We start from the raw sequence: 25,318 nt of genomic DNA on the forward strand, positions 1-25,318 counted from the left end.
GGGTCTACTGTCCAAAGACATCACTGGCCGTTGTTAATACTTGCACTACAACTTACAGTAACGCTAAACGGTAATTAAAAAAAAAGGCTCGAAATATCATACACTGGGCGCATTCAATCCCCACACACTTCAATCCCTCACCTCATCCCTTCCCCACCAGAATCCTCAAGCTCCTCATACGTAGACCCCCAATTGATCGGCTGATACCCACTAAATAAGCTATCCCCCAACTGATACCCCGGCTTGCTGAAGTAGGTCGACATGCGCCCCATGAAGACTGGTGGTGTATCGTAGTCTTCGTCGATATAATAAGCAGCATCTTGGGGTATAGCAGTGTAGTTCGCTTGTGAGGGCCAGTAAGATGAAGCCAAGTTTTCTGGATGAAGAGGTGAGGGCAGTGGTGATGTTTGTGTTGCGGTGGTTATGTAGATGGGTTTGGATTGTTGTTGTGATAGTAATGGTAGTGGCGAGGTGTGGCAGCTGCATATACACGACGAATTGTTTGATGGGACGTTTCTTTGCGATTGGAAATTCTGCTGTGGTGTTGTGTTGGTCCGTGATGGTGGTGACAGTGGTCTCTTCGCGGCCGGTGCTGGGAATGCTGTCTTTGGAAGTACCATCTCACGCTCTGTTTCGATGACTGGTTCAGTATGTATCGTTTGCTCTGGCTTTTGTGGAGATACCACTCGTTCCAACTCGCCTACACCGGACCCGAAATTTGTCCACTGCGATATATATGAAGGTCGTGTCGGCCGGCTCGTCTGGCCCTCAACAATCGTCTCTCCCAAAAGCGATATCTCGGAGTTCGTTCGTGAGTTTGTATAACTTAGGCTGGGTGGCCGACTCGCTCGTTGCGAACTTATGGAACTTGATCGCTTACTCCTATTCGTGTCGCCCACTCCGCTGTCAGACCGTACACTTGTCTCCGACAGTGGCCGCAAGAACGATACTGTTCTCGACCTTCTCATTGCCTGTCTATCAAGCTTCTCTTCATCTTCGGTCGGTGCCGGCTTCTTCACTTCAGGCTCCTTGTACTCTAGCTTGCCGTTCTTATCAGACGCAAAGTATTCCTCGCCTCGTCCAAAGACGACTTGAAGCGACGCGAAATCTCGTGTTGTGCCGTCGGTGGGGTAGAGCCAGTCTCTAAGTGCAGGAGGAAGATCGTGGCCATCTTTCATGTGTTAGTACCAAACTTCCCCTTATGCTGTATTGTGTATGCGTACCTTGCTTAAACTGCCCATCCTTGGTTTTCCAACAAACGTAGTATCGCTCAAACGCACCAAATGCGCAAACTATAAGGTCGTCTAGGCTATCTGGGTCGTTAGGGTCCTCTGGTATCTCACCAAGGCGTTTGTAAAGCCGCGTGGATGCATCCATCGTGGATCTCTAGTGTGGTTGAGAAGACGTATATGGGATGCGCTTCGGTCTTTTGCCGAAGCTTCCACCGAGTATTTCAGTTGACAAATAATAAAAAACCGGTTATATGCCACGAGAAAGTACGTAGCTTGATATGACCAAGACCTCGACCAAGATCTACTCGTCTATAACCAGTAGTCAGTACGCTCAGGTAGTTACCCCAGCTTTCAACGGTCAATTGCATCACCGCCATCATCGTGGCATTGCCATATCTTCCATCAAACGATACATGATACATGACACTACATTCTCGCGTGATTACTATCGGTTGCGGCGTACTGCCAAAACACGTCAGAAACCTGAAGCACTTGCCAGGAGCGAGTCGGTCGATTGTGGGTCGAGTTTCACATCTGCCGGTCAGCATGGGCGTGCAACGGGCGGATTAGCCGGCAGATCCTTCCTATGCACTAAAGTGCAAAATCCGAGTTGATAAACATTGGACCTAAGAGTTTAGTGTGTGCGGGGACTGATATTGTGGAAGAGAGAAGGTTGTTCAGTAGTGTTGGGAAAGCGAGCCAACAGAAGGCGGGACTGACGTTTAGCTGTTTTGTGCATCAACGAGCAGGTCTTCATGTTTGCGATATTTTGCGTTCAATCAGCTGTTAAATTGTTTTGAGAAGGTTCTTTAGGATACAATTATAGCTCATATTGATATTGCTATTTTGACTCACCGCATCACTTCATCTCATCAATTGTCCGCTCTCACCCTCCAAACTAACCAAATCATCAATCTCCCTGAATAACGCCGAAGTGGTTTTCCTCCCACTAGTAGTCGTCGACCTCTCTCTTCCCCTTCTTGCAGTAGCAGGAGCTTGCCTGAACGCTCCATTCACTCTACCCTGACTACCACCGATCCTATTACTCATGCCCTGGTTGCCCTTTCCACTCGTCATAGTACGAGTGAGGGACTGCCGTCCAGGTGTCGCTGATGACCTAGGCGACGAGCGAGAAGTACCGACTCTAGACAAGGAGGAGGAGGAAACCTCAGATGCAGAACGTTCCCTCTGCTCGCGATTTTGACTAGATTTTTGTATTGGTTGTTGTGAGGTCGATCGTTGTGAGGATGTACTTGGACTAGGAGTTGATCTAGAAGGATTTGGTCGACGTGGCAGAGATATTACTGGTCTGATGCTTGCTGTAGCTCGAGCTCCAGATACAGCTGGATCTTCTCGTAAGGAAGGTGCTCTTTGGCGTGGGGGTGTTATCGGTCGTTGAACAGAACGGTCAGACGCAGAGCTAGAGTATGATGGCTGCGATCGAGCTGCTAATACTTTCGTTTGATTCGCTTTTGAGATCGCCAGCGCCAAAGGTGCTGGTGTTGGGGAGGCTTGGGGCTGTGTACCGATCCCAGGCGCGCTCAGTGACTCGCCTTCGTTGGAGTAAACAGAAGAAGTAGTACTGTTAGCACGAGATACACGTTCATTCGATCGCCTTCGAACCTCAGAATCAGATTTCTGTGCTGCTGCCATAGCTTCAAACTTCTGGGCTTGGGCTAGGGCTCGTGAGCCGCTGCTTCTATTTAGCCTGGGGGTGGTTCGCTTCTCGTTCGTAGATGTGGACTGCTCAGCTGATAGGGAGTCTGCCTCACCTACGATGCTTCTGTTCTCATCGATAAGAGCCGGGGGCGGTTGAACTCGTAGAAAATCCGTCTGGTTCACAGTATTTCCGGTCTCTTCACCCACTGTTGACTGCGCTTTGGCTAGCACACGTTCTGTTGCGATGGATGGCGGAGAGCTCTCGGTACTTGGCGAGCTGCTACTTGGTCCCATAACATATGAGTCAGTAGATGCTTCGTCGGATCCTGCTGTCGAATTCGAGTTTGCAACATCTCGTCCCACTGTAGGCGAGTACGCCGGCGGTGGAGTACCAGGTTTGAACACCAACGACTCCAGCACAGGTGGTGGATCCTCAAAGATGGACTTCGGTATCTTCATCGGCTTACAAGACTCCTGCTCACCCCCTGCCCCTTCACGCTTCTCATCGACAACCCCAGGCTTCGAAACTAGCGCCTCTGCAGCCAGTGGCTGATCAACCGGCACATCCTCTTTTGCATCGACAGCCCTCTTGGTTGTCTGATCCTGCTGTCTAACTTCCGCCTCTTTTTCAAACCTCTTTTCCTTCCTGCTTAATTCGATCTCTAACACCCTGGTTCCAGGAGCAACTCTTGACTTCAGACCATCATCGCCAAGGTCAAAGTACAAACCCTAAAATGTCGATGTACTAAGTCAGTGAATGTCTCACACGCAGTCTGTATATGGGAGTTTTTACCCAAAGACTAGGTGCTTCTTCAACAGCGCACCATCCTTCCCAACCGTCAAAAGTAAGTCGTCGGTCTTGTCGCGTGCAATCGAAAGGACCAGTGAGATTCGGTTGAGCATCTGCGCGGACACCGTACTTGACTTCACAAGTCTCTTTATCGACAAACACCCAGTTCATGATCGGAGCGACGTCTGTGATGGTAGTAACGAGGCCTTCGTAATTGTTATCGGGGTATGGTAGGTAGTACCCAGCGTAAGGATGACCCAGTGGACTTCCATCTTCGGTCCCAGTATCGATCCAAAGCTTTCCGTTCCTCAAGACAATCTGGCGGCCATCTATCTCTCGGCTACGATGCGACGACTTTACGCATGTAGCAATGAGGTTACAGCGACGGGCGCGATGTTCCTCTCTCTTCTCTTTAGATTGCGATTGTCGGATAGCTTCTTGTGAGCCGAGTAAACCTGGGGCTACGATGGCGGCGATAAGGATCGAGAGTACCATCCTGAGTGTAGTGCATGATGGTAGTGTATTGGGGTTGGAGTTCAGCATGAACAACCTCCCCGTTCACCAGCGCTTGCGGGCTTCGACCGCTTTGGTCTATGCGCATTACCGTAGTTTCATAGAACCGGCATCGCTTCGTTGTTCCGATGGTCTGATGCTCGCCCGACAGAGAGCAGCCTCGTCCAAGCTGAGACGTTCGCCATGAGCCTCACCACCCCCTGCGTGTTTCATCCTTCCTGCCGCCCCGCCATCAAGCATAGCACATCCCCACAATGTCCAAGCAACTGTGGTTGATCATCTGGTCTGAACCGTAGATTTCTGTTCCGCAGTGAGGCTGGTACGAGACTCGGACGATGACAGCGACTGTGAGACGCATGAGTGCCACAAGAGCCGTTTCGACGATCTAACGCGACGTTGACTGGTGACGAAAGTGAACAATCTGTGCTGTTGTCGTATTTGGTAGTGACTCTGCATATAAGGCAGAGATATGGCACTCAATAAAGACCAGTACAGTTGACCTGCATCTCATTCTCTCCATCCACCAACACTACCACTCAGCAACGGCCCGGAGCCTGTCCAGTCCTGTACCACTTGCTTAATACCTAATATCAGTTCCTCGATATCTTCAACCTTTCATCAAAATGTCTACCCTGTAAGCAACTCGCGCACGGAAAGGGTCGTCATATGCTAACCTTGATAGTGACTCTACCATACGCCCAACAGCCTACGGTTCCGACACTGAGAGTGACGGACAAGCCTCCGGTGGCCGCAAAGTCTCTTCGAAAGTTGGCCCGGTCCCATCTTCAGCAACCCTCAACCGACCTGCCGGAAACATCATCAAGGGCCCAGTGGATGACAATGGCAAGCCGAAGGACGCTGCTTTGCTACTCGGCATCAAGCTAGATTTGGAGGCAGAGATTCACTTGACAGCAAGGATTCGAGGAGACATTACGATTGGATTGTACTGAGCTACTTGTACGGTGGATTACGAACAATGTTTGGCGTTTGGCATGATAAGCTCAAAGATGCCTAGTGGATAGTCTTATAGCAGAAGCAAGGCATTGGGCTTCGCAGACGGAGGCTCCGGGCATCGGAGAAGGCACTCATATATTAAATGAATGAGATCTCTTTGCAAGAGCATTGCCACAATGTATGCGCGCATGTTGAGCGTAGAAAAGCATCACCGCTACGAAGGTCATATAGATGGGGCTAGGTCTGAGCACATCGTTAGCGTTTGATACACTAAGAGTAATGACTATGTGCAAGTTGAGGGTGCTGATCAGACTCATGCCCTGTCACAGGCAGTTATCACCATTGCCGTAGCTCGGTAGACCGTCGTGATAAATTGAATGTTCATCTTGTAAGGGAAGTGGAGGTGATAGATAAAAACTTACCATAGAAATTTCATCACGCTTACGGCAGTGGTAGATGATCCTATGCAACTCATCAGTTGCTGTTCTATCTTGTCTTCATAGTATAACACAGTGTGTTGCGGATCAGACATGACGGTTCTCGTCTTCGCCGAAGCTTGGACATATGCTTGTCTTTGATTGTGTCGTATCATCATTTCATGGAAGGAGATAGGCGGTGAGCGTACCGGATGAAGAGTGACGAACACTAGTAGGTCTGGGTAGTGAGTTAGCAAGGACTTCTACCAGGAAAGAGCAAGCAAGTAGTATGCATGGATGTGGGATCAGTTGACATGAATGGATATTTTTGATTTTAAGTCTTCACCGGGCGAGCCCGTCGGACTCGTCATCAAGTGTTCATCATTTCACAAGGATTGAGAAAGAGGAATATGCTTACCAAGTGACAACGCGCAGACTGTTGTCAGAGAACAGACTGGTTGCGGTGTTAGCCGAAGCTCAGCGACGCTTGTATGAAGGTGAAAGATGGCGGAGAAGATCAGTCGGCGAGGTTTCTGAGGCCTGCCATAATAAGCATATCCGTCAAGAATTGTCGGTGCCCAGTGCGGAATCATCATATGGTATTCGAGAAGGGTTCGAAAGGGAAGAGTCGTACCAGTTGAACGAAGTCTGTAATACGCGAGATGTTAGCGGAAGCTACAAGCGGTATTGAGAAGAGCAGTGAATGTGAGGTCGAGATCAGAAACAGCCATTGTATATCGGCACTGCCCGAAGGCTTGGTCGGTAATTTCCAGCGTGCCGTAGCACAACAGGTCATCATTGAAAAAATGGGGGGATAGAGCGAGGATGTGCTTACCATTGATGTCGCCAGGCTGCGAACTGCATGCCGCAGTAGCTAGAGAAAAAGTGTGTCGCGCCTGTGCGCTAAACATTATCAAGGAATTCTGAAGCTAGTTAGCTCGATGCTCTTTTCGCAAAAGTCGAAGACAAATGTGATGGAAGCAGTCGCGATCAGACTGACGTGCAAAAGTTGGAGTTTCATTCCCCGAAAGGTCAAAGACTCTAATTTGTTTTTGGCTTTGTGAATCATCATGAAGGTGCAGGATGAAGTGAGGGTGAGGGTGATGCGCTTGAACTTACCAAAGTCAACTCATGCTGAAAGCAGAGCTGTTAGTGCTTGCAGTTAGCAGTAGATCTCGTGCGCACAACAGCGAATCTTGCTGTATCGTTGATGCGCCATTGCTGTGCTGCTGTGTAAAGCAGTAATGGTGTAGGAAGAGAAGTTGCAGGTCGCTGAGAGAAAAGTTAAGCTATCGGAGGTTGGGGCTTATTTTTCCGCTCCGCTAGCGCGTTGGTGACTAAGCTCACGTCACGCGAAGTGGGCAGGGCTCCTTAACAGCCCTGAAGACACGGGCCTCATTTCTGAGAGTATTTGTAGCATACTGGATATGGATGGCTACTACCAAGCAAGCTGGAACAGAACGTTAGACTACGTCATGCCACTCAGTAAAACATTGTCAAGCTCTATTGATCGCGTATCTGTTATTGCTCTATCACTGGTCTTCCCGCCCATATTGACGCCAACCTGATATGCATGCCCTTCTCCTACTTGCGTCGTTATCATGACGCGCGAGAGACTATCATGGCGTGTAACTTGGGTATTTACATGAAGTCGTAAAAACTGGAACTCGTGGAGTCTCGTGTATGGAAGCCGTTTCGCCTGTACATCCAACCTTCCCTATGCAGAACACGTACTGAACGGTGCGGACAAATGTGTCGAAAGCTGTCCGCCCTCATGACGCAAAGATGCGAACGTTCAAATCAACGCAACCTGTCGCAATAACGCATCGTATGCCTGCTTTGGCAGCATCCTCCTCTTTCTTCTTACTGGCACCGTTGGCTGCGCCGTTGGGGGCATCTCCATTGACAGGCACATCCTTGATGACGTTGGGCGCCCATCGCATACAGCTGACGAAGTGTCCGTGTGCATCAGTCACGGTCTTGACACATCGGCCTTCTTGCGTGAGATCCCAGCATCGAATTGTCTTGTCGTCGCTAGCTGATAGTAGGTACTTTCCGCCCGGGTGGAAGACGAGTGATCGTATCCAATTGTCGTGACCAGTAAGAGTTTTTATCAACGTTCCTCGTCCGTCCCATATCTTTATGGTCTTGTCTCTTGATCCAGTTGCAACGTACTCGGCAGAACTGCTCAGCGGCGGCGGTTTCTTGAGTCCTGCAAGAGCTGCAAGGTTGGCGTAAGACACCGGAGGCGCTATTGTAACGCATTCGATAACATGCTCATGACCGAGGAAAGTGCATTTGGGTTCCCCTGAGCTAGCGTCCCATAGCCGGGCGGTCTGGTCATTTCCTGCTGATAGGAGCCATCGTCCGTCAAAGCTGGGGGCAACGTCTCGCACCCAGTCGGCGTGCCCGCGTATCGTCTTCACACAATATCCTGTTGTAACATCCCATATCCGTAGCGTTTTGTCTCGCGACGCAGAGACTAGTAAGTTGCCCGACGATGGAGAGCCTGCGGCCCCACTAGGAACGAACCGAATCGCAGAGACGGAGTGGTCGTGTCCGGGAAGTGTCCTGATGTTCTTGTATTCGTCTGAGGGATCCCACAGCTTGATGGTCAAGTCGCTCGAACACGATGCTAATAGTGTGCCACCTCTAGGGCCACCAAAGTCGACATCCAGCACGCCTTTCGTATGTCCCTTGACTGTTCGTTCGAGCTCACCCAATTCCCAATCCCAGATTTTGATGGTAGTGTCTTCAGAGCCCGAAGCGAGTGAGGAGAAGACGGGGTGGAATGCGACGCATGTAATCGGCGAGCGATGTGATTGGAGAGTATGCCGTGCTGGAGCTCGTGGTAGCCAGGCAGTGGGGTCTTGATTTCTTCTGATGAGTGAGGTTGGTGTGGTAGAGTCGAGCTCACTCTGAAGGCTCTGGTTGCGCTGCTCGAGTTCCAAGACCTGGACGATGTAAGCAGATTGTCTCAGTGAAGACATTGTCGCACAGCTACCTTCTTCTGCAACCGCACTACACTGGTCCATTTCTTCTCCAGTAGCCCCTCATACTTTTTCCGTGTAGCATCGTCGAAGCTGTCGGCTATGTTGGCTTCTTCCCGAAAGGCCTCGGCCGTTTTTGGCGCGTTTATGACACCCAGATATGCTATTATGGCCTTGTGCCTGGCTCGTTGTCAGTTGTGACTCCCGCGATAGTCGCTACCTGCCATGCTCACAGCTCTTCCGCTTGCCGGTCTGTTAATATCGCGCTCATGGCGAAATAGCTAGCTCATACGCGATTGGCGCTAACTTGGACCATGCACTGTCGCAAAGTGCTGCGTAGTGTTGTGCGGTCGATGCGGAGGAGGTTTTTGGTGGGCGCGGGGAATTGCGGTGAGCGGAGGATGGACTGCAGGGGCAGCTGGCGGGGTATTTGGGCGCAAATTGGCGGAGAGAGCAAGAAGCAGCGGGGAGGATAGCGATTGTGTCGAAGCAATAATGTGTGCGTGTGGGTTATGTGGTTGAAGGACGCTGTATGTAGGGCATTCATGTGGCTGCAGGGATGTTTGGGCAGGAACGACTGTGACGCTGTTGTTCCCTCGGGAACGAAAGCCCGCCAACACACCAAATACTTGCAGCTTTTACATCACCGGCCCCAGACATACCTGCCGCTACCATACCTTGCTGTTATCGCTATCCGAAACTTTGCGATTCGCCAGTCTCACAAAAAGCAAACTGAACCATTGTCTACTGACATCGTCTGGTGAGTCTCCGCCGCTCCTATCTTGCGCATCCGACAGAGCGCAACAGTCCCACTAGTGCACGCGCGCACATCACTGTGTATCTACACACTGTTTGGGTTCCTTGCGCCTCTTGCTGCAGGGTCCCTACCATCTTCCAACTCACACGACTCACTGTTTACTAGCTTTGTGATCTTTTACACAACCCCGCATCTCACCCGTCACATCCCATAACACGCCATGGCGGACCAAGAAGAAGATTTCAGTTCGCTGCCGCTCCCCGATCGCTTTGTACACAAGAACTGGAAGGTGCGGAAAGAAGGTTACGAGGCTGCCGCCAAAGAGTTCAGTCTTGCTGCCAGCGAATCAGACCCCGTCGTGCGCCAGTTCATAAACGATGCGAGCATATGGAAAGGTGTTGTGGGTGATTCCAACGTCGCAGCACAACAAGAAGGTCTTGGTGCACTATGCGCTTTTCTCGACATAGCAGGTCAACAGGGCTGTACACGGTGAGCGTCACACAGAAACCTACACGGCGCATTGCTGATTTGTTGTTTAGGACACGGGGTAACACTATTGCGACGATCGCCGAAAAGGGCCTACCGTCAACACGGCCGGCAGCGAAGCAAAAGGCGCTCGAAGCGCTGATGCTATATATCGAAACCGATAAGCCAGACCCAGTCATCGAAGAGCTTTTGCCAGTGCTAGGAAACAAGCAGCCCAAGGTCATTGCAGCAACCTTAGACGCCCTCGCGCAGATATACCATGCCTATGGCTGCAAAACCATCGAGCCCAAGCCCGTCCTCAAGGCGCTTCCCAAAGTGTACGGCCATGCGGATAAGAACGTTCGCGCCAAGGCGCAGGAACTGACAGTCGAACTCTACCGATGGCTAAAGGAGGCTATGAAACCACTCTTCTGGAACGATCTGAAGCCCGTCCAACAGCAGGATCTCGACAAACTATTTGAGAAGGTCAAGGACGAGCCCCCGCCAAAGCAAGAGCGACTACTTCGATCACAGCAGGCTGCCAAGGAAGCCGCGGTCGCTGCACCAGGCGACGAAGAGGAGGAAGAGGAAGAGGAGGCTGCCATTGATCTTGAGCCCGAGTACGAAGCTGTTGACGTGTTTGCAAAGATCCCCAAAGATTTCTCTGAGAAGCTGGCATCGTCAAAATGGAAAGACCGAAAGGAAGCCCTCGATGAGACGCAAAAAGCCCTCGACCACCCCAGGATAGCCGAAGGCCCTTTTGACGAATTGGTACGCGGGTTTGCCAAAAGTATGAAGGATGCAAACATTGCCTGTGTCATTGCAGCCGCAAACTGTGTCGAGCTTCTGGCCAAGGGTTTGAAGAAGAGCTTCGCCAAATACCGCAAAGATGTTATGAACGCCATGATGGAGCGCCTGAAAGAGAAGAAACAGACCGTGACTGATGCGATCGGAGCTGCTCTGGATGCCTCGTTCGCATCTATAAGCTTCCAAGAGTGCTTGGAGGAGATTTTGGAGTTCCTGAAGCACAAGAATCCGCAGGTCAAACTTGAATCATCTCGATTCTTGATTCGATGCCTGAAGAACACCCGCGAAGCTCCAACACCGGAACAAGCCAAGGCCATTGCGGAGGGCTCTACGAAACTACTTACTGAATCGCAGGAGGTACAGCGAGCCGCTGGTGCCGAGACGCTCGGTACGCTTTGGAAAATCATGGGAGACCGTATCATGAATGCCCATCTGGATGGCCTTGACGAGATCCGCAAGACCAAGATCAAAGAGTTCTTCGATGCTGCGGAAGTCAAGACCAAATACAAGCCAAAGACAGCACCTGCGCCTAAGCCTGCAGCAGCCGCGCCACCGACTAAGAAGCCTATGGGCAAGCGACCAGCGCCGGGTGGCGTGAAGAAGCCAGCTCCTGCCGCAAAAGCACCTCCGCCTCCGCCCGTAGAAGAACCCGCTGCACCTCTCGAGCCGAAGCCAACTTCAAGACCCGCCGCGTCCAAATTGGGCGCCAAACCCGGTCTTGCGCCTTCGAGGCTCGGTGGGCTGAAGAAGCCAGGCTCGGGTCTCACAGCTCCTTCACCACGGAAATCAGTTGTTTCACCTCCTCCTGAGGAAGAAGCGCCGCCGCCGCAGCCCAAGTTCGGCGCTGGTCGTGGTCTCGCAGGCCGTCCTCTGGGGAAGCCTGCTGCTGAACCTGCTGCAGCAGCTTCTGCACCACAAGCGCCAACCGGCCTCAATTTGGTGGAACGTGCGGAACTTGACGAGCTGCGGGCAGAAGTTGAAAGAGTACGACGACAGAACGAAGATCTGCGCGGAGAGCGGACGAAGCTTACTTCACAAATCCACGAGCTCCAGAATCAGAACGCCCAGCTCATCGAAGACCACACTCGCGACGTGCTTTCGATCAAGGCAAAGGAAACACAACTCGTCCGTGCACGCTCAGACTTTGAAGCATCTGAGCAGACAGTACAGAACCAGCGTCGCGAAATCGATAGGTTGAAGCGCGAACTGAGTCGGCAGCTACGTGCTTCGTCTCCACCCGCAACAGACGTTGGAGATCAGATTTACACAGACAACGGCATCGGTCACACCAACGGCGCGCTATTCGGTGATTCCGGATACGGCAGTCGAGCCATGCAGCCAAGGCAGAGGAGCTTTGCTAGTGGGCCAGGAAGTCCGGGCGGCGACGGTAAGGAGAACTTTGATTCTCTATCTCGCCCTAGCAGTAACTTGAGTGGCAAGCTGAGTCCACGAGCAGATGCCTCTGGTATGTCGTCGATGTCGTCGCGTGGTCGCATGAGCCCAGCAGAGAACGGTGTTGCTCCTCGAATACCTTCAGCGGGAGCTTCAGGTGCAGAAAGCTGGAAGCGCGCTGCGGAAGTCACTCAAAATCTGAAGCAAAGGATCGAAATGATGAAGGTCAGTTGTTCTAAGCTCGCCTTGAATGACACTGCTAATATATTTCCAGGCTAAACAAGGTATCGGTCGGCCACAGCAATGATCTTAGCCACTTGCCGACCCGACTTCCATTTCTTGTAGGCGTAGCAGTTGTGTTCGAGCTTGCACGATTCAATTGCTGCACTCTTTCCAATGTTCATCCAGGCGCATGCAAACTTTATCGGGGGCGTTTATAGGGCTTCGCGGCTCGTCGCTTGTTTTAGACCCGGCATGCGCTCTGTATGCATTTATCCGAGGGCATTTTCAACGGCGTTTGGTTAGCTTTGGCATGTGCTTGTGTGATAGTGATGGACAAGGTACGGGCATTAGGGTAGACTGGGAGGCACACAAAAGGCAGGCTCTGGGTCTTCTGTAGTCTTGGTACGGAGGAAGCGCTGAGACAGACGTCGTTTTTCCTTAAGAGATTCCCCACACGCTTTGTTCATTCACAATCGAATATTAGCACCGTCAATGGAGTTATGTTTTTCTCTTCAATATCCCTTACAGGAGCTTTGACCGGAAAGAGTTCACCTGCAGTAGGCCGCCAGCGCCAGGTACCAAACCACTGGGAATTCAACTGTGCCGCAGGCTGCCCCTTGGCGCAGGACCGATTGAATGCAACGTTTTTACATGTCGCTGCATGCCTGCAGGGCCGCATTCGATGTCTCTGTAATTATTCCACTGACTGAATGCGCGGCACGCATCATATTTCCGTTTCGTCCATCATGGATCCCGGACTGTCGCTGCGCACGCAGAAGACGCTCAAGGACCTTCTCCCGGCCTTTTCGGCAAGCGCCCCACCACAACAACCCTTCGACCCTTTCTCCATAACTATCGATCTTTCGCGCGCTGTCAACGAGGTCATACATCCAGAGCTGCTCGAGTTTTTCAAGAGCACTGTTGAAGACAAGATTACGAGTGAGGTGCGTTGGTCTTGTCTGAAACATGTCGTGTAGCCTGCTAATCGTACTTCAATAGGCATTTGCGGCTCCTGCTGCATCCCTCAGCGGCGGCGATCCACGATTGCGCGATGCACTAGCTTCATTCTTCAATGCCTACTTCAACCCGATTCATGCTGTGAAGCCAGAGCATATCGTGCTTACAGCAGGCGCGACCGATGCAATCGAGAACGTGATCCAAGCTGTTTGCGACGATGGAGATAGTGTTCTCATGCCCGGCCCGCATTGGCGTAAGTCATCCTGCTGCTTGTGAACATTCCTTCTGGGCGATAACATGGTTTCTAACAAAGACCAACAACATGTAGCTGGATTCGAAATCGTACTAAAACGAAAGGCAAACGTTGACCTCATTGCCGCCAGGCCACCAACGTACTCACGCTGGGACAACTACCTTCTCCCCTCACTCCAGGCAGCATATGACTTCTCAGATAAGAAGTCACGGATTAGAGCTGTGTTATTGTGTAACCCGAACAATCCGCTCTCGAGATGCTACCCACGAGAGACCTTACTTGAACTCATAGAGTTTTGTCAAGAGAGAGGCTTGCATCTAATATGTGACGAAGTCTCCGCGCTCATCAGCCTAAATGGTGGCGACAAAAAAGCACCCAGTTTCGTGAGTGCCCTGTCGCTAACGGAGCCATTCGTACCCGAGGGAGCAGTCAAGGTAGACCCAAGCCGAGTCCACGTAGTATGGAGCGCAAGCAAACTATTCGGCATGAGCGGGTTCAAAGTGGTAAGTCTCCTCCAAGGCTCACTTTCAAAACTATATATATCCGGACCTAACAGATATCCAGGGCTGCATCATATCCCAACAAAACCCTTCACTCCTCAAGGCCATGGCTCTAACATCCACCCACCCTTCATCCATCTCCACACTCTACCTAAATTCCCTCCTCACGTGGTCTCAACTCCCCACTCTACTGGCTCTGAATTCCGAACGTCTCACGCTCTCCTACAACATCCTCGCTTCCTTTCTCCGGCGGCACAACATCGATTTCGTGACGCCCACGCATGGTCTTTTTCTGTTTGCTAGACTGGCAAAGAAGGCTGTGACAGTAGGTGACGAGAATAGCTTCTACCAGGAGCTAGAGCTGCGAAGTGGAGTCAAGATCGCATCAGGCGGAGTGTTCAATGGAGTAGAGAAGGATGCTGGATGGGCTCGGGTGCGGTTCTCGATCAGCGTCGAAGATATGGGAAAGGCTGTGAGGAAACTGGAGGCTTTCTTTGAGAAGAGTGGATGACAACAGCGTCTGTTTTAATGGTAGGGAGGTGGTTTGTTTACTAGGCTTTGGCGCACGGTTTCACAACTACCAGCAGATCTCAACATTTGTTTACATACATGCATACATTTTGTGGGTTCATGTATCTGTCAGTGAACACTAGCAACATGATAATTGTATCGGTCACTTATGACTTTCAGATATGGAAAGCTTGCGCCGAGTTGAGTATCTAGTGAATAGTATCGGGTTTTCCTTTCGTACCAAATGAGTTGAGCGGACGTGTCCCCCACGCAAAGATGCATCAACGTCCACCATCTATGACATACTGATGGTAGTGTCTCACATGAGCCAGGATCTTCCACAACTTCCAGGTCTCCCAGAACTTGCAGAAGCTGCACTTCTTCTGAAAATTCCACCTCTTCCACTTCCAGCCTCGTGCTATGACGGCGTACCCAACACACCATCGTTCTCCTCAATGTACCGAACCATGTCATCAATCGTGCACACCTTGATCCCCCACTTCTTTCCGAACGCTAGACAATCATCCCTCCTCATCATACCCCCACCGACGAGTTCTGGCTTACCAGCCACTTCCTCACCGTCCGTGATCAGCTCACAAATAACACCGACAGGTTGTTTGCCAGCCAACCGACATAGATCCACAGCAGCCTCTGTATGTCCCCTGCGCTCGCGCACTCCGCCATCTCTTGCCTGTAGCGGCAATATGTGTCCCGGTCTTCTGAAATGGCTGGCTTTGGCGTTGGGGTCGGCGAGCATCCGGCACGTCAAGCTGCGGTCCTGGGCAGAGATACCGGTTGTGACGGAGGGGTCGGCGGAGTCGATGCTGACGGCGTATGCAGTGCGGTTGGGGTCGGCGTTGTCGGCAACCATTTGCGGTAGATGCAGGGCGGCGGCGCGACTAACGGGTAAGGGCGCGCAGATGTAGCCACTGGAGTAGCGGATCATGAAGGAAGCTTTGGCGGGTGTCAGGGCGGACGCGGCGATTATTAGGTCGCCTTCATTCTCGCGGTTGGGTGAGTCAAGGACGATTACGAATTCGTCGTTTGCTGTGGTGGAAGGCGCGTTAGTACAGGGTCCATATGATGAGGGGTAGGATGATCGTTGGAGCTGATGCAGTTTGGAAAGACGTACCAAAGGCCTGTATGACATCTGGTATCGAGTCGAAAGCAGGATGTGCTGGTGTGGGATCCGAAAGCTGCGTCGCGTTGCCGTTTACACCATTTGTGCCGTGGGCGGGTAGCCCATTCTGGAGTTCTGCAGGCATGGTTCTGGGTATGACTCTTGTCCAATTACTTCCGCCTGGTATCGCCTGCTCTTAATGTAGTCTTTTTGAGGAAAATAGTGCGGGTACTCGTCTTTCCGTGTGCTTGCAAAGCGTAGAGCTCGTCGAGCTCTTAGTCAACTTTGCTTAGAAAAAGATCTCGTAAGCCACCGGATATCCGCGCTCGGAACCCCGATCTATACTAAGCTCTGGAACAGTGTTCTGTCTGTGTGCTGCGATATCGAGTGTATCCTCTGAGATACTGCGGTGGTCAATTGAATGGGTGAAGGGCAGAGTAAAACTTAATGAGGTTATGATGTCTGCGGAACCGGAGTTTGGATGTATCACAAGATACCTTAAGGAGGGGTTCATACCTCGGAGCTCCCTGCGTCGGTGACTCGGCGCGACGCGCACCGCCCCTCCGATGTGGCGTTTCCACCGATTGCCGACGAGTGGCTTGCAGGTCGTGTGCGACTGTGGATTGTGTCTCTTTGTGCCACGCAGGCTGTATGTCAGATGGTGTGCACCCATGTGGCTTAGATGTATGACAACTTTTTTCTTCTTAGGGAGCGAACAAGAGTCACATACGGATATCACCAAGGGGATGAAGGGCCAAGTTTTGTGAATGTTCAGAACAAATCCGATACTATATCAGATACAAGTGAGGGTATAATCGAATAATACTACCCGCGTGGTCTGCGCTCATAGAAGCATTCCGACGCGACAACGGCATGTAAAACAAGGTAAAGAAATCGCAAAACCGCATTCAAACTACTTGATACAACATGAATGAGAGGCAGATGCAGAAGCTATTACGCCTGCTTATCGGTGACAAACTCTTTCTCGTTGTGAGCAGAGCTGCCTTCACTCCGGGGCTCTGAAACGCCCTCAGTCTGTGGGTCGGCCTTCCAGAAGTTCTTCTTTCCGCTGGTGAGCCTCTTCATCCATGGAGGAAGGAGGCCACCCTCAAGGCGCCAAGTCCAGGGCTCCTTCTCATCCTTGTTGGGTGGTACAATACGGCCAGCAGAGGCCTTCTCGATGATCCAGACGATAGTGTTGATGAGGATGTAAGAGCAGATACCAGCGATCAGACCATAGGCGATGGAGTATGTAAAGGGCATGACCGCGATAGTGAGGAAAGCGGGAATGGAATCGCCCAAGTAGCGCCAGTTGATGTCCTTGGCCGATGTTGCCATGAGCGAACCGACAATGACCAGCGTACAGCCAGTAGCCCACGGAGGGATGGATGCGAAAATCGGAGCAAAGAAAATGGCGATGAAGAAGCAGAGACCGGAGAACATGGCGGTAAGACCGGTCTTGCCTCCTTCAGAGATACCGGCACCAGACTCGATGTATGCGGTGACTGGAGGACATCCCATGAGGGATCCGATGCTGATACCAAGAGCGTCGACTGAGTATGCGATGGAGGAGTTTTCGAAGTCCTGGGTACGCTCATCGATGGCGCCACAGAAACGAGCCATGGAGTATAGAGTACCAGTGCCTAGTGATGTTAGTATACTCCTCAAGGTATCTCAGTAATGTGTAACTTACAGTCAAGAATGTCAACGTAGAGGAAGGTGATGAAAGCAAGACCCCATTGGCCAGCGTGCTCTGAGATATTCCATTGCTGAACGGCAAGAATCTTGCCAATCGGATGGAAAGTAACGACCTGCTTGAAGAAGTCGAAGGCTGAGTCGCCAGTCTCGGTGTGCGGGAAGTAGGTAACGCTTGTTGGACGCGGCCAGGAGATGATCGAAACGAGCAAAATGCCGATGATGATCGCACCCTTGACGCGGTACAGCATAAGCATGACGGTCAAGATACCACCACAGAAGATGCCGATCCACATGGTTGGGCTCCTCATCTTGACACCTCCTGGGCAGACACCATCAACCTGGTCTGCAGCAACACAACCGGCGAGTTCGAGAGGGGTTGATTGAGCGCCGGTGATCAGACCGATACCAGCGGAGTAGGCAAGGCCAATGATAGTAAGATATAGTCCAATACCGACACCGGTGGCAAGCTTAATACTAGCAGGAATTGCCCTGTAGGTGTTGTTAGCATATGACTTTAGGACATTCTAGGATGCTCTGGACATACCTTGCAAGCCACTGTCGGATACCCAGCATGGTTAGACCAACGAAGACAAAACCCTCCACGAATACGGCAGTAAGTGCAACCTCGTAGGGTACCATGCCTTAAAAAAAGCAATTAGTGATGTTCCATGAAGATCAACTGGTACGACCCATGGCGCTGGTAAGCCGACCTGATTGGGGACCGGCATAACGGCATCACAGGAACGGGAACGGGAAACGGTGCATCGGTGCGACGTACCTGTACCATGGAAACCGACTACAGTGTAAGCAAAGTAGGCATTCAACCCCATTCCAGGAGCGAGGGCAATGGGCAGATTGGCAAACAAGCCCATGCAGAAAGAAGTCAATGCAGAGATGGCAGCTGTCGCGGTAACCAGATCTCGCCTGACTTCCTGAACACAGAGGGCGTATTGTGGGTTGGTCTCGCAGATAGGGTCATCCGGGAGCCCTGGGCATACGCAAGTACCACCACTGTCTGACACGATGGATGCTGTACATGGTCATCAGACGCGGTTCTGTCAACGACATCCCGCAATTGACATACAGTTAACAGAGATGATATAGGCCATGGCGAAGAAGGTGGCTAGCCCCGCGCGGAACTCAGTGAAGAAGTAGCTTCCCTTGCGCTCTTTGGGCTATAGGGGTGTTAGTGCATGTACAGAGTATCGATATGCGATATACATACATGACCTGATCCCTCGAGGCGAAAGTACCTGCCAACGATAGAGCGCGCGATGGCGCCATTGGCCTTGTGAACAAAGCCCGACATTTTGCAGAGATTTCGACGATATCGTGGGGACGATCGCAAAATTGTTGTGCGCTGAAGAGGTACGGTTGATTCGGAGTCGACCAAGCAGCGAGAGAAGATCGACGTCAAGCTCTGCTAAGTGAGCCAGTGAAGGCGAAGCGAGCTTTTAAGTCAAAGTGAATGCGTAGCACAGGGCCTGGACGGATGTAAAGTGTATCTAGCATGATCCCGCACCAAAAAGATAAGGACCAGCGGCGACAACCAACCCTGTCGCGTTCGACCTCCCGCAAAGAACCAATGACCCATATCAGGCCGATCAAGCCCTGCTTTAGCTGGACTAGTGTTGCGACCCATGCGATCCCACATCGCGGCAAGCTAGGATGTCTCGGCGTGCTGCGTATGAAGGTGGCCGGCCACTTTCTCAGCCCTAAGCCTAGGGAATGTAGTGAATTACCGGCGATGTAGCTCGCCTTTCGCGACACCTTCAGCTTGGCGCCTACACATGCTTTTCCGGCAGCCACACCAGTCTAGTGTATCAGTGCTGAGGGGAAATTCGGAGGTCGCCGGCCGGCGTCCGCAGCCATGACATGTGGAAGTCGCCTCTTGTATCTTGGGACGAATCTCTGTTATCGTGGCTGGGCAAATGCACACGAAGGCGCAATTTGACGATTGCAAATGGAATTTTGTCAAATCTTCGGGCAGGGTGTCAGTATGGAAATAAAGGTGGAGCTAGCGAGCAGACGGTTGACGGAGGCACGCCTAGTCGCGTTAATGAAGTTTTGATAGCACCAAGTGGAGATCTTGAAGCCATCAACCCTTCCACTTGGTGCAACACTTGCTCACCTGCATACGTCTTCTGCAGTCGTGCTTCCTTGCGGAACGCGACTACCCATGTCATGTTGGTAACACCAGTGTCATCAGTGGGTATCTTTTGCTCGTGAGCAAACCCGGCAGCCGGGGCACCAGGGACAGTTCGCGCCTAACCGCTTCGGCACCTGGCTACATGATAGCGCAAGGAGCTCCTTTTCCAACCTACACCCAACACGAGGCACCAACGGCTGTTTGCGCACCACCCCCGGATAACAAACGCATCGCTTGCCGTATATATGACTTGGAGCGAACGCTACGAGCGGGCTAATTGGCTCTTTTCTTCTGCGGGGGTAGTGTGTGCCCACGGGGAACATTCGCCCGGACGAGATTCAATAGACTCTAAGCAAGGACGTCTAGTCAATTTGTTTGTTTCTTCCTGTCTTGAACACCTTTCTTGACGACTCATTCGAGGGTTGTGCAAGACGACTAGGATACGCCAATCGACCGCGAGCCTCAGACCATGCCACCACGTTTCCTCGTCTCGCGATATCTCAAAAGCAATTGCGCGTCTTGTGGTGTTGCGAGACTCCACTTGGCCGTTGCTAGAACGCCCCGATTCGATATTTCAAAGACCCATGGACTCTAACGCAGACTGCCATTATGCTGTCTGCAGATCTGGTGTGACCGCCAACCCTACGGAGTATACTGAGCGCGGATTTACACGGCATTCTTTCCGATGCGCCACGGGCCGTGGCCGATCTGAAACCTGCCGTGGGGAGCTATGAGTACTGGTAATGTCGCAAGGCCTCCTACTTGTACCAGACCATCCGTGGAGATTATCGAAGGCGTGGTCGAAGTCCTGAGACAATATGGCCGATACCGGAGCGAAGGATCAAGGCGTTCGCAGACTCTATTTAAGTCCGCTGCGTTGTTCATGACTATGGCTGACAATGTAGACGCCACGCAACAAACATAACCATTTTTCTAGCTGGCATGCGTAATGTGAGCTGAGAGAAAGCGGGGGGATCATCGGTCTGCCGCAAGCGATGCCATGCAGCTACCCCTTGCGCTAGCGGTACATGGTGGCTGCTACGGAAAATGGACTACACATCTTTGCTATTTGGAGGCTAGAGCTCGTTCACAAGAGATATTGTGAGGATATAGCAGTGCTCGGAAACACGCATCTACGTCATGAAGTGAAATTAAAGCTTCGCTTGTTTCTCATTGGGCTCCGCCTACGATTATCTCAACACAGCCTGCATGGTCGCTTACACCACACAAGGTTTGTAACTCTCGTCCACTGCCTTCCAAGTTGCTTAGTGCCCAACCATAGCCTGTTGTGCAGGTGCGTAGCGATTACCGCTCGGCTTCGCCTGGTCAACAATTTTTCTCATCTCCTTCCTCTCTTCGTCTGTCAACTCCACGTCCCTGCTGGCCCAGTTCTCTTCCAACCTCTTCGCCTTGGTCGTTCCGGGAATAGCAATCATGTTTTGAGCAGCAACCCAGGCCAGCGCGATTTGAGGGGTTGTGCAGCCCTTCTTCTTAGCAAGCTTCTTGATCTCCTCAACAATGGCCTTGTTCTTGTAAAAGTTTTCGCCTTGGAACTTAGGGACCGAACGACGGAAGTCGTCAGGTGCAAAGTCGTCGGGAGAGGAGTAGTCGAAATTGTCTACCAGCCAGCCGTGGCCAAGGGGAGAATAGGCGACATAAGCCACGTTGAGTTCCCTCGCGGTGTCGATCAGGCCGTCGGTCTCATGCAGTGTCTCGAAGGCAGAGTACTCTGCTTGGACGGCGTCGATCTTGGCAACTTGATGGCAGAGTTAGTGGACTGCAGATTGGCGGATCGTTTCCTACATACTTGAGTTTGCTTTCCGCAGCGTCTTGGCGGAACACTCAGATAGCCCGATGTACTTGGTCTTGCCAGACTTGCGGCACTCATCAAGAGCGAGGATAGATTTCTCCAAAGGCGTGTTGGGGTCGATTCGATGAAGGTAATAGAGATCAGGGATAAAGCCAAGTCGCTCGATTGTACCATCGATGTACTTCTTGATATGGCTTGGGCTGTTTGTCACACCTGACTCGCCATCAAGGCAAGCAATACCGCACTTCGAAGCGACTAGAGATGCAAGGTTAGCAACTCTTGACTGTATCTCAATGGTAGGACAGGACTCACTAAAGACCTTGTCACGGACATTATGCTTCCTGATGAACTCCCCTAGAAGCTTCTCGTTCACACCCGCCTGGTAAACGACCGCTGTATCCCAGAATGTGCAGCCAAGTTCGATAGCTTTGAGAAGAACAGGCTCAGCTTCTTCAAGACTCAGATTGCTGCCCAAACCAAAACTGAGACCCATGCAACCGAATCCTGGGGACTGGACTTGGATATCCTGGAACTGGAGTGTCTTGACCATTTTGATGAAGTTGGTTCGGTGAAGTTTCGCTGATAACGGTGGAAGTCGTGCGTCGAAGTCTTTGATTTGGTTTAATATCGAACAGTTTGCTTGTAGAATACTTTGTTATATACATGCACAAAGCTTTTCGGAATATGTTCGGTAAGATACACATCGGGATGGTAAGCCAGTTGCATTAGCGTGCCCCCAGTATTTTGCTGGTACAATAACTTTAGCTCCAATATCTCCGCTAAAGCCGCAGTACACTCACCTCATTGTACGTGGAAGCTTTTGTTCAACAGTGGAAGAACCACGCGTAATGTTTTATCCGTCGTCTGATCGTCGTGCCTAGAAGCACTATGTCCGTTACTGCCGAAATAATGACCCCAATCTTCATCGACGTTAAGAGCAAGAAACCTTGCCGCAGACCATGATTGTCCGATCGCAAACCTTCTCAAGCCCCACTCCTCGTATGTTGGATAATGTATCGTGGTCGATTGGTACTACACTATCACGTCGTTCGTCATAGAGGTGTGCATGTGGATGTGTTGTACGTGCTTTACAAGGAATGCTTGCCGCATGGTGCAAGAGGTACATATACGCCCTAAGTTATCACCAAAACCTTACTAGGACAGTATAATGTATTAGATTCCAAAAAAAAACAGTTTGATTTCGTGTGGCAGGACTGCTTGGCTACATGTTGCACCTGCCTATCATTCCTTCATGCCTTCCACATGTTGCGACCGGAGTTGCAGTGCAGCAACCACCTCATAAAGAATCTGGGCGAATATCAACGAGAAACCTGACGTGATCCGAACTTGTCGTTTTAGGAAGATGTATAGCCCATACTGGTCTATGAGACACGATTGGGTAAATTTCACACATATCGATGTTGATGAGGGCAATTTCGCAGCCACGCAGCCACACCTCTGAGCCACTTCATTACAAGCAATGACGTCGCCCAAGATGTCGATGCTGTAACCCTGCTTGTCGCGTGCATGTGTCCTCTGGGCATGACAACTGTTGAATAATTCTGTCGACAGAACTACGTCTTCGCGTCTTTGTACAATCTGTCGCGTCCCGATCCTTTCGGGCAACCCATCATCCCTGTGCCGATTATGAGGCACCGACTGTCCGCGCTGGCCTCGCTCCCACGCACCACAACGTTCCCGGCCGCTCGATGTGCGCCTCTGTTCACACGCAACCCTCCCAGCATATCGATTAAACTCCGGACACCCTCACAGTTTCGATGCTTCGCGACTAAGCCCAGAGGAGTTGACAAGGAGAGTGACAAGTTCGGGGATTACAACAACTCCAACGCCCGACCAGCTTCAAAACTTAATGAGAACATCACACAGGAAGAGAAGGATCATTTTGCAAAGAAACTGCAAGAAGATAAGGGAAAACAAATACGAACACCATGGCACAGGGAGGGAAGCGATTTGCCGCCCGTCGCGCGTCAGAGGAGCGCTGGAGCAATGACGAAGGGTATGCGTCTCTCACGCTATGGAGGACCCAATTGTTAACATAAGCAGGCAAACTGCTCACCACACCATCTCGGATGCTCAAGATTATCCTGCCACTCACGACAAGCGATATGAACACGGACCGCAAAGACGTCGAACCGCTAGCACTCCTCGTTCACCCACAGCAACCCATCTCTTACCTCGAACGCTTAATACAAGCCGAGCTCCCTACCATCAAAGACAAAGAGGGCCGTGAAAGACAGCCGAATGTTTATTTCCGCGCCGAAGACTCCATGCAGGCGGATGCTGAGCCTGAGGAAGTAGAGAGCACACCAGTCAGCAATGATAGCGAAAGTCTTCATGAGAAAGATGGCGAAGAGGACTTTGAACAGGTCGACGAGATTCGCATTGACGGAAAGACGCAAAAAACAGGGAAGCTGAACAGTCAGGATCGGAAGACACCCGAACAAGCGGATGAGCTGCGAGGTGGGCCTGGAAGGGGCGGCGTAGAGTCGTACTCTGGACAGGGCCAAGAAGCGCCAACAGACAAACAAGGCGCGCGCAAGTTTGTGCGATGGTCTTCTTCCACCGAGATCGGCGACTTCATCCGTGATGCCGCTCGAGGACAGGAGTTTGCCATTGAGATTGAAGGCGCGCCGGAGGAGATTCGAGTTGGTGTGCCCAGCTTCAACGACAGGACCTACTATCTGCGAATGCGTCTGCGCAAAACGTCCAAGAAGATCAGCGAGATGGCGACCGTGAAGAAGATGTGCGATGATTTGGCGCAGAAGGCGGCAAAGAATGTTGCAAGGGCTGGATTTGTCGGCATCGCTGGATGGTGGTGCGTTGTGTATTATCTCACCTTCCAGACTGAGTTGGGTTGGGACGTCATGGAGCCCGTTACAGTAAGTTTGGCCACTCCTTGAATATTCGATCTACCTAACAGTCTCAACAGTACCTTGTCGGTCTATCTACCCTTATCGGTGGTTATGTGTGGTTCCTCTACCACAACCGCGAAGTCAGCTACCGCTCTGCTATGAACTTTACTGTGTCTCGTCGACAGCAGAAGCTATACCAGCAACACAACTTCGATTTGCGCAAATGGGAGGTCCTGATTGAGGACGGAAACGCCCTCCGTAAGGAGATCAAGGCTGTTGCCAACGAGTACGACGTCGAGTGGGACGAGCTGCAGGAAGAGAAGGACGAGAACGTGCAGCAGGCACTGAAGAAAGAGCGTAAGAGGAAAGAGGAGAAGCGAAAGGACAAGGACGACGAAGATGACCCAGCACCGGAGCCAAAGAAGGACGATAAGAAGTGAGCTACAGCCGTAGTTGCAGCAGCTCATACATGTTTTGCAGGTTGAGCACTTGAGCGAGGCGTTTACGGGCATTTTCTTTCGACCTCACTTGCAGCATGGTAGACATACCCAGCGTGCGTGGTTTTGGATTGAGGCATAGACACTTGCAGTATATAGAGTTCATCATTGGTTTTGATTATCTGGTTGCGCGCAAGTTGATGTGTGTTACAACGAAAACATGGTAAGCCGGGTTTACGTGCGGACAACGCCCTGCTCTACTCATCTATAACGTGGCGCCGGTAATATACATGTTCAGCGTCCGGGGGCTAACGCAGTGGTCAGGACCTGGGTCCACGAATGCACGATTGCCGAAGGCCGTACTACTGCCATCAGCATGCAAGTAATCGCTTCCCCCCAACGGTCATTTGTGTGCCTTTTGTCTCACGCATCAATTGATGATAGGTCTGTGGCCGCAACCATCAACCCGTAAAAGAAGGTGCATCATCATGTATAATGAGAAGCATTGCCCGTAAACACCATGTGCAAGGCAGGTGATGGATTTCGATATAAATGGATCATTTGCCTCGGGGATTCGGCCAGAACAAAGCAACTCGGCGCCCAGGACGATTCGAGATGCGGGCGCATTGTGGTGGTGGAGTTTAAGAGACCATGTTGTGGTGGGCCGTTGCGCATGTTGGAGTGGGCCCACTGCAACTATTTATATCGCTCTGCGTGGGGAATTTCATGTCGCAACCTCTTGGATACCAAGACGAACACCACAACGGTCGCATGTCGGATAGGGCCATCAACACGTCACGAGACTGCCCAAAAC

The 25,318-nt window shown here is 51.5% G+C and overlaps 9 protein-coding genes across 9 annotated transcripts; 4 read left to right on the forward strand and 5 right to left on the reverse strand.

Annotated features, from left to right (window-relative positions):
• Positions 1-137: 137 nt before the first annotated feature.
• Positions 138-4,176, reverse strand: ALTATR162_LOCUS776 (uncharacterized protein; the record flags this gene model as incomplete). Its single annotated transcript, XM_043308370.1, has 4 exons — positions 138-1,171; positions 1,224-1,313; positions 2,759-3,620; positions 3,685-4,176. 4 exons carry the CDS (start codon positions 4,174-4,176, stop codon positions 138-140), a joined length of 2,478 nt encoding a protein of 825 aa, XP_043164305.1.
• Positions 4,177-4,817: 641 nt separating this feature from the next.
• Positions 4,818-5,144, forward strand: ALTATR162_LOCUS777 (uncharacterized protein; the record flags this gene model as incomplete). The annotated part of the gene is made up of 2 exons (XM_043308371.1): positions 4,818-4,828; positions 4,877-5,144. The coding sequence occupies 2 exons, from the start codon at positions 4,818-4,820 to the stop codon at positions 5,142-5,144; spliced, it is 279 nt and encodes a 92-aa protein (XP_043164306.1).
• Positions 5,145-7,336: 2,192 nt separating this feature from the next.
• ALTATR162_LOCUS778 (uncharacterized protein) lies at positions 7,337-8,825 on the reverse strand (the record flags this gene model as incomplete). The annotated part of the gene is made up of 3 exons (XM_043308372.1): positions 7,337-8,518; positions 8,569-8,734; positions 8,788-8,825. 3 exons carry the CDS (start codon positions 8,823-8,825, stop codon positions 7,337-7,339), a joined length of 1,386 nt encoding a protein of 461 aa, XP_043164307.1.
• A 706-nt stretch (positions 8,826-9,531) lies between these two features.
• On the forward strand, positions 9,532-12,282 carry ALTATR162_LOCUS779 (uncharacterized protein; the record flags this gene model as incomplete). Its single annotated transcript, XM_043308373.1, has 3 exons — positions 9,532-9,800; positions 9,851-12,200; positions 12,250-12,282. 3 exons carry the CDS (start codon positions 9,532-9,534, stop codon positions 12,280-12,282), a joined length of 2,652 nt encoding a protein of 883 aa, XP_043164308.1.
• A 661-nt stretch (positions 12,283-12,943) lies between these two features.
• ALTATR162_LOCUS780 (uncharacterized protein) lies at positions 12,944-14,418 on the forward strand (the record flags this gene model as incomplete). Its single annotated transcript, XM_043308374.1, has 4 exons — positions 12,944-13,141; positions 13,197-13,407; positions 13,483-13,910; positions 13,972-14,418. 4 exons carry the CDS (start codon positions 12,944-12,946, stop codon positions 14,416-14,418), a joined length of 1,284 nt encoding a protein of 427 aa, XP_043164309.1.
• A 417-nt stretch (positions 14,419-14,835) lies between these two features.
• Positions 14,836-15,682, reverse strand: ALTATR162_LOCUS781 (uncharacterized protein; the record flags this gene model as incomplete). The annotated part of the gene is made up of 2 exons (XM_043308375.1): positions 14,836-15,464; positions 15,550-15,682. 2 exons carry the CDS (start codon positions 15,680-15,682, stop codon positions 14,836-14,838), a joined length of 762 nt encoding a protein of 253 aa, XP_043164310.1.
• An 809-nt stretch (positions 15,683-16,491) lies between these two features.
• On the reverse strand, positions 16,492-18,544 carry ALTATR162_LOCUS782 (uncharacterized protein; the record flags this gene model as incomplete). Its single annotated transcript, XM_043308376.1, has 4 exons — positions 16,492-16,677; positions 18,234-18,265; positions 18,320-18,410; positions 18,461-18,544. The coding sequence occupies 4 exons, from the start codon at positions 18,542-18,544 to the stop codon at positions 16,492-16,494; spliced, it is 393 nt and encodes a 130-aa protein (XP_043164311.1).
• Positions 18,545-20,649: 2,105 nt separating this feature from the next.
• Positions 20,650-21,744, reverse strand: ALTATR162_LOCUS783 (uncharacterized protein; the record flags this gene model as incomplete). Its single annotated transcript, XM_043308377.1, has 3 exons — positions 20,650-21,140; positions 21,192-21,449; positions 21,507-21,744. The coding sequence occupies 3 exons, from the start codon at positions 21,742-21,744 to the stop codon at positions 20,650-20,652; spliced, it is 987 nt and encodes a 328-aa protein (XP_043164312.1).
• Positions 21,745-22,841: 1,097 nt separating this feature from the next.
• Positions 22,842-24,507, forward strand: ALTATR162_LOCUS784 (uncharacterized protein; the record flags this gene model as incomplete). Its single annotated transcript, XM_043308378.1, has 3 exons — positions 22,842-23,211; positions 23,259-24,094; positions 24,145-24,507. 3 exons carry the CDS (start codon positions 22,842-22,844, stop codon positions 24,505-24,507), a joined length of 1,569 nt encoding a protein of 522 aa, XP_043164313.1.
• Positions 24,508-25,318: the final 811 nt, after the last annotated feature.

The sequence above is a fragment of the Alternaria atra genome, assembly GCF_907166805.1.
Source record: "Alternaria atra isolate CS162 genome assembly, contig: 21, whole genome shotgun sequence".
Taxonomy (NCBI): Eukaryota; Fungi; Ascomycota; class Dothideomycetes; order Pleosporales; family Pleosporaceae; genus Alternaria; species Alternaria atra.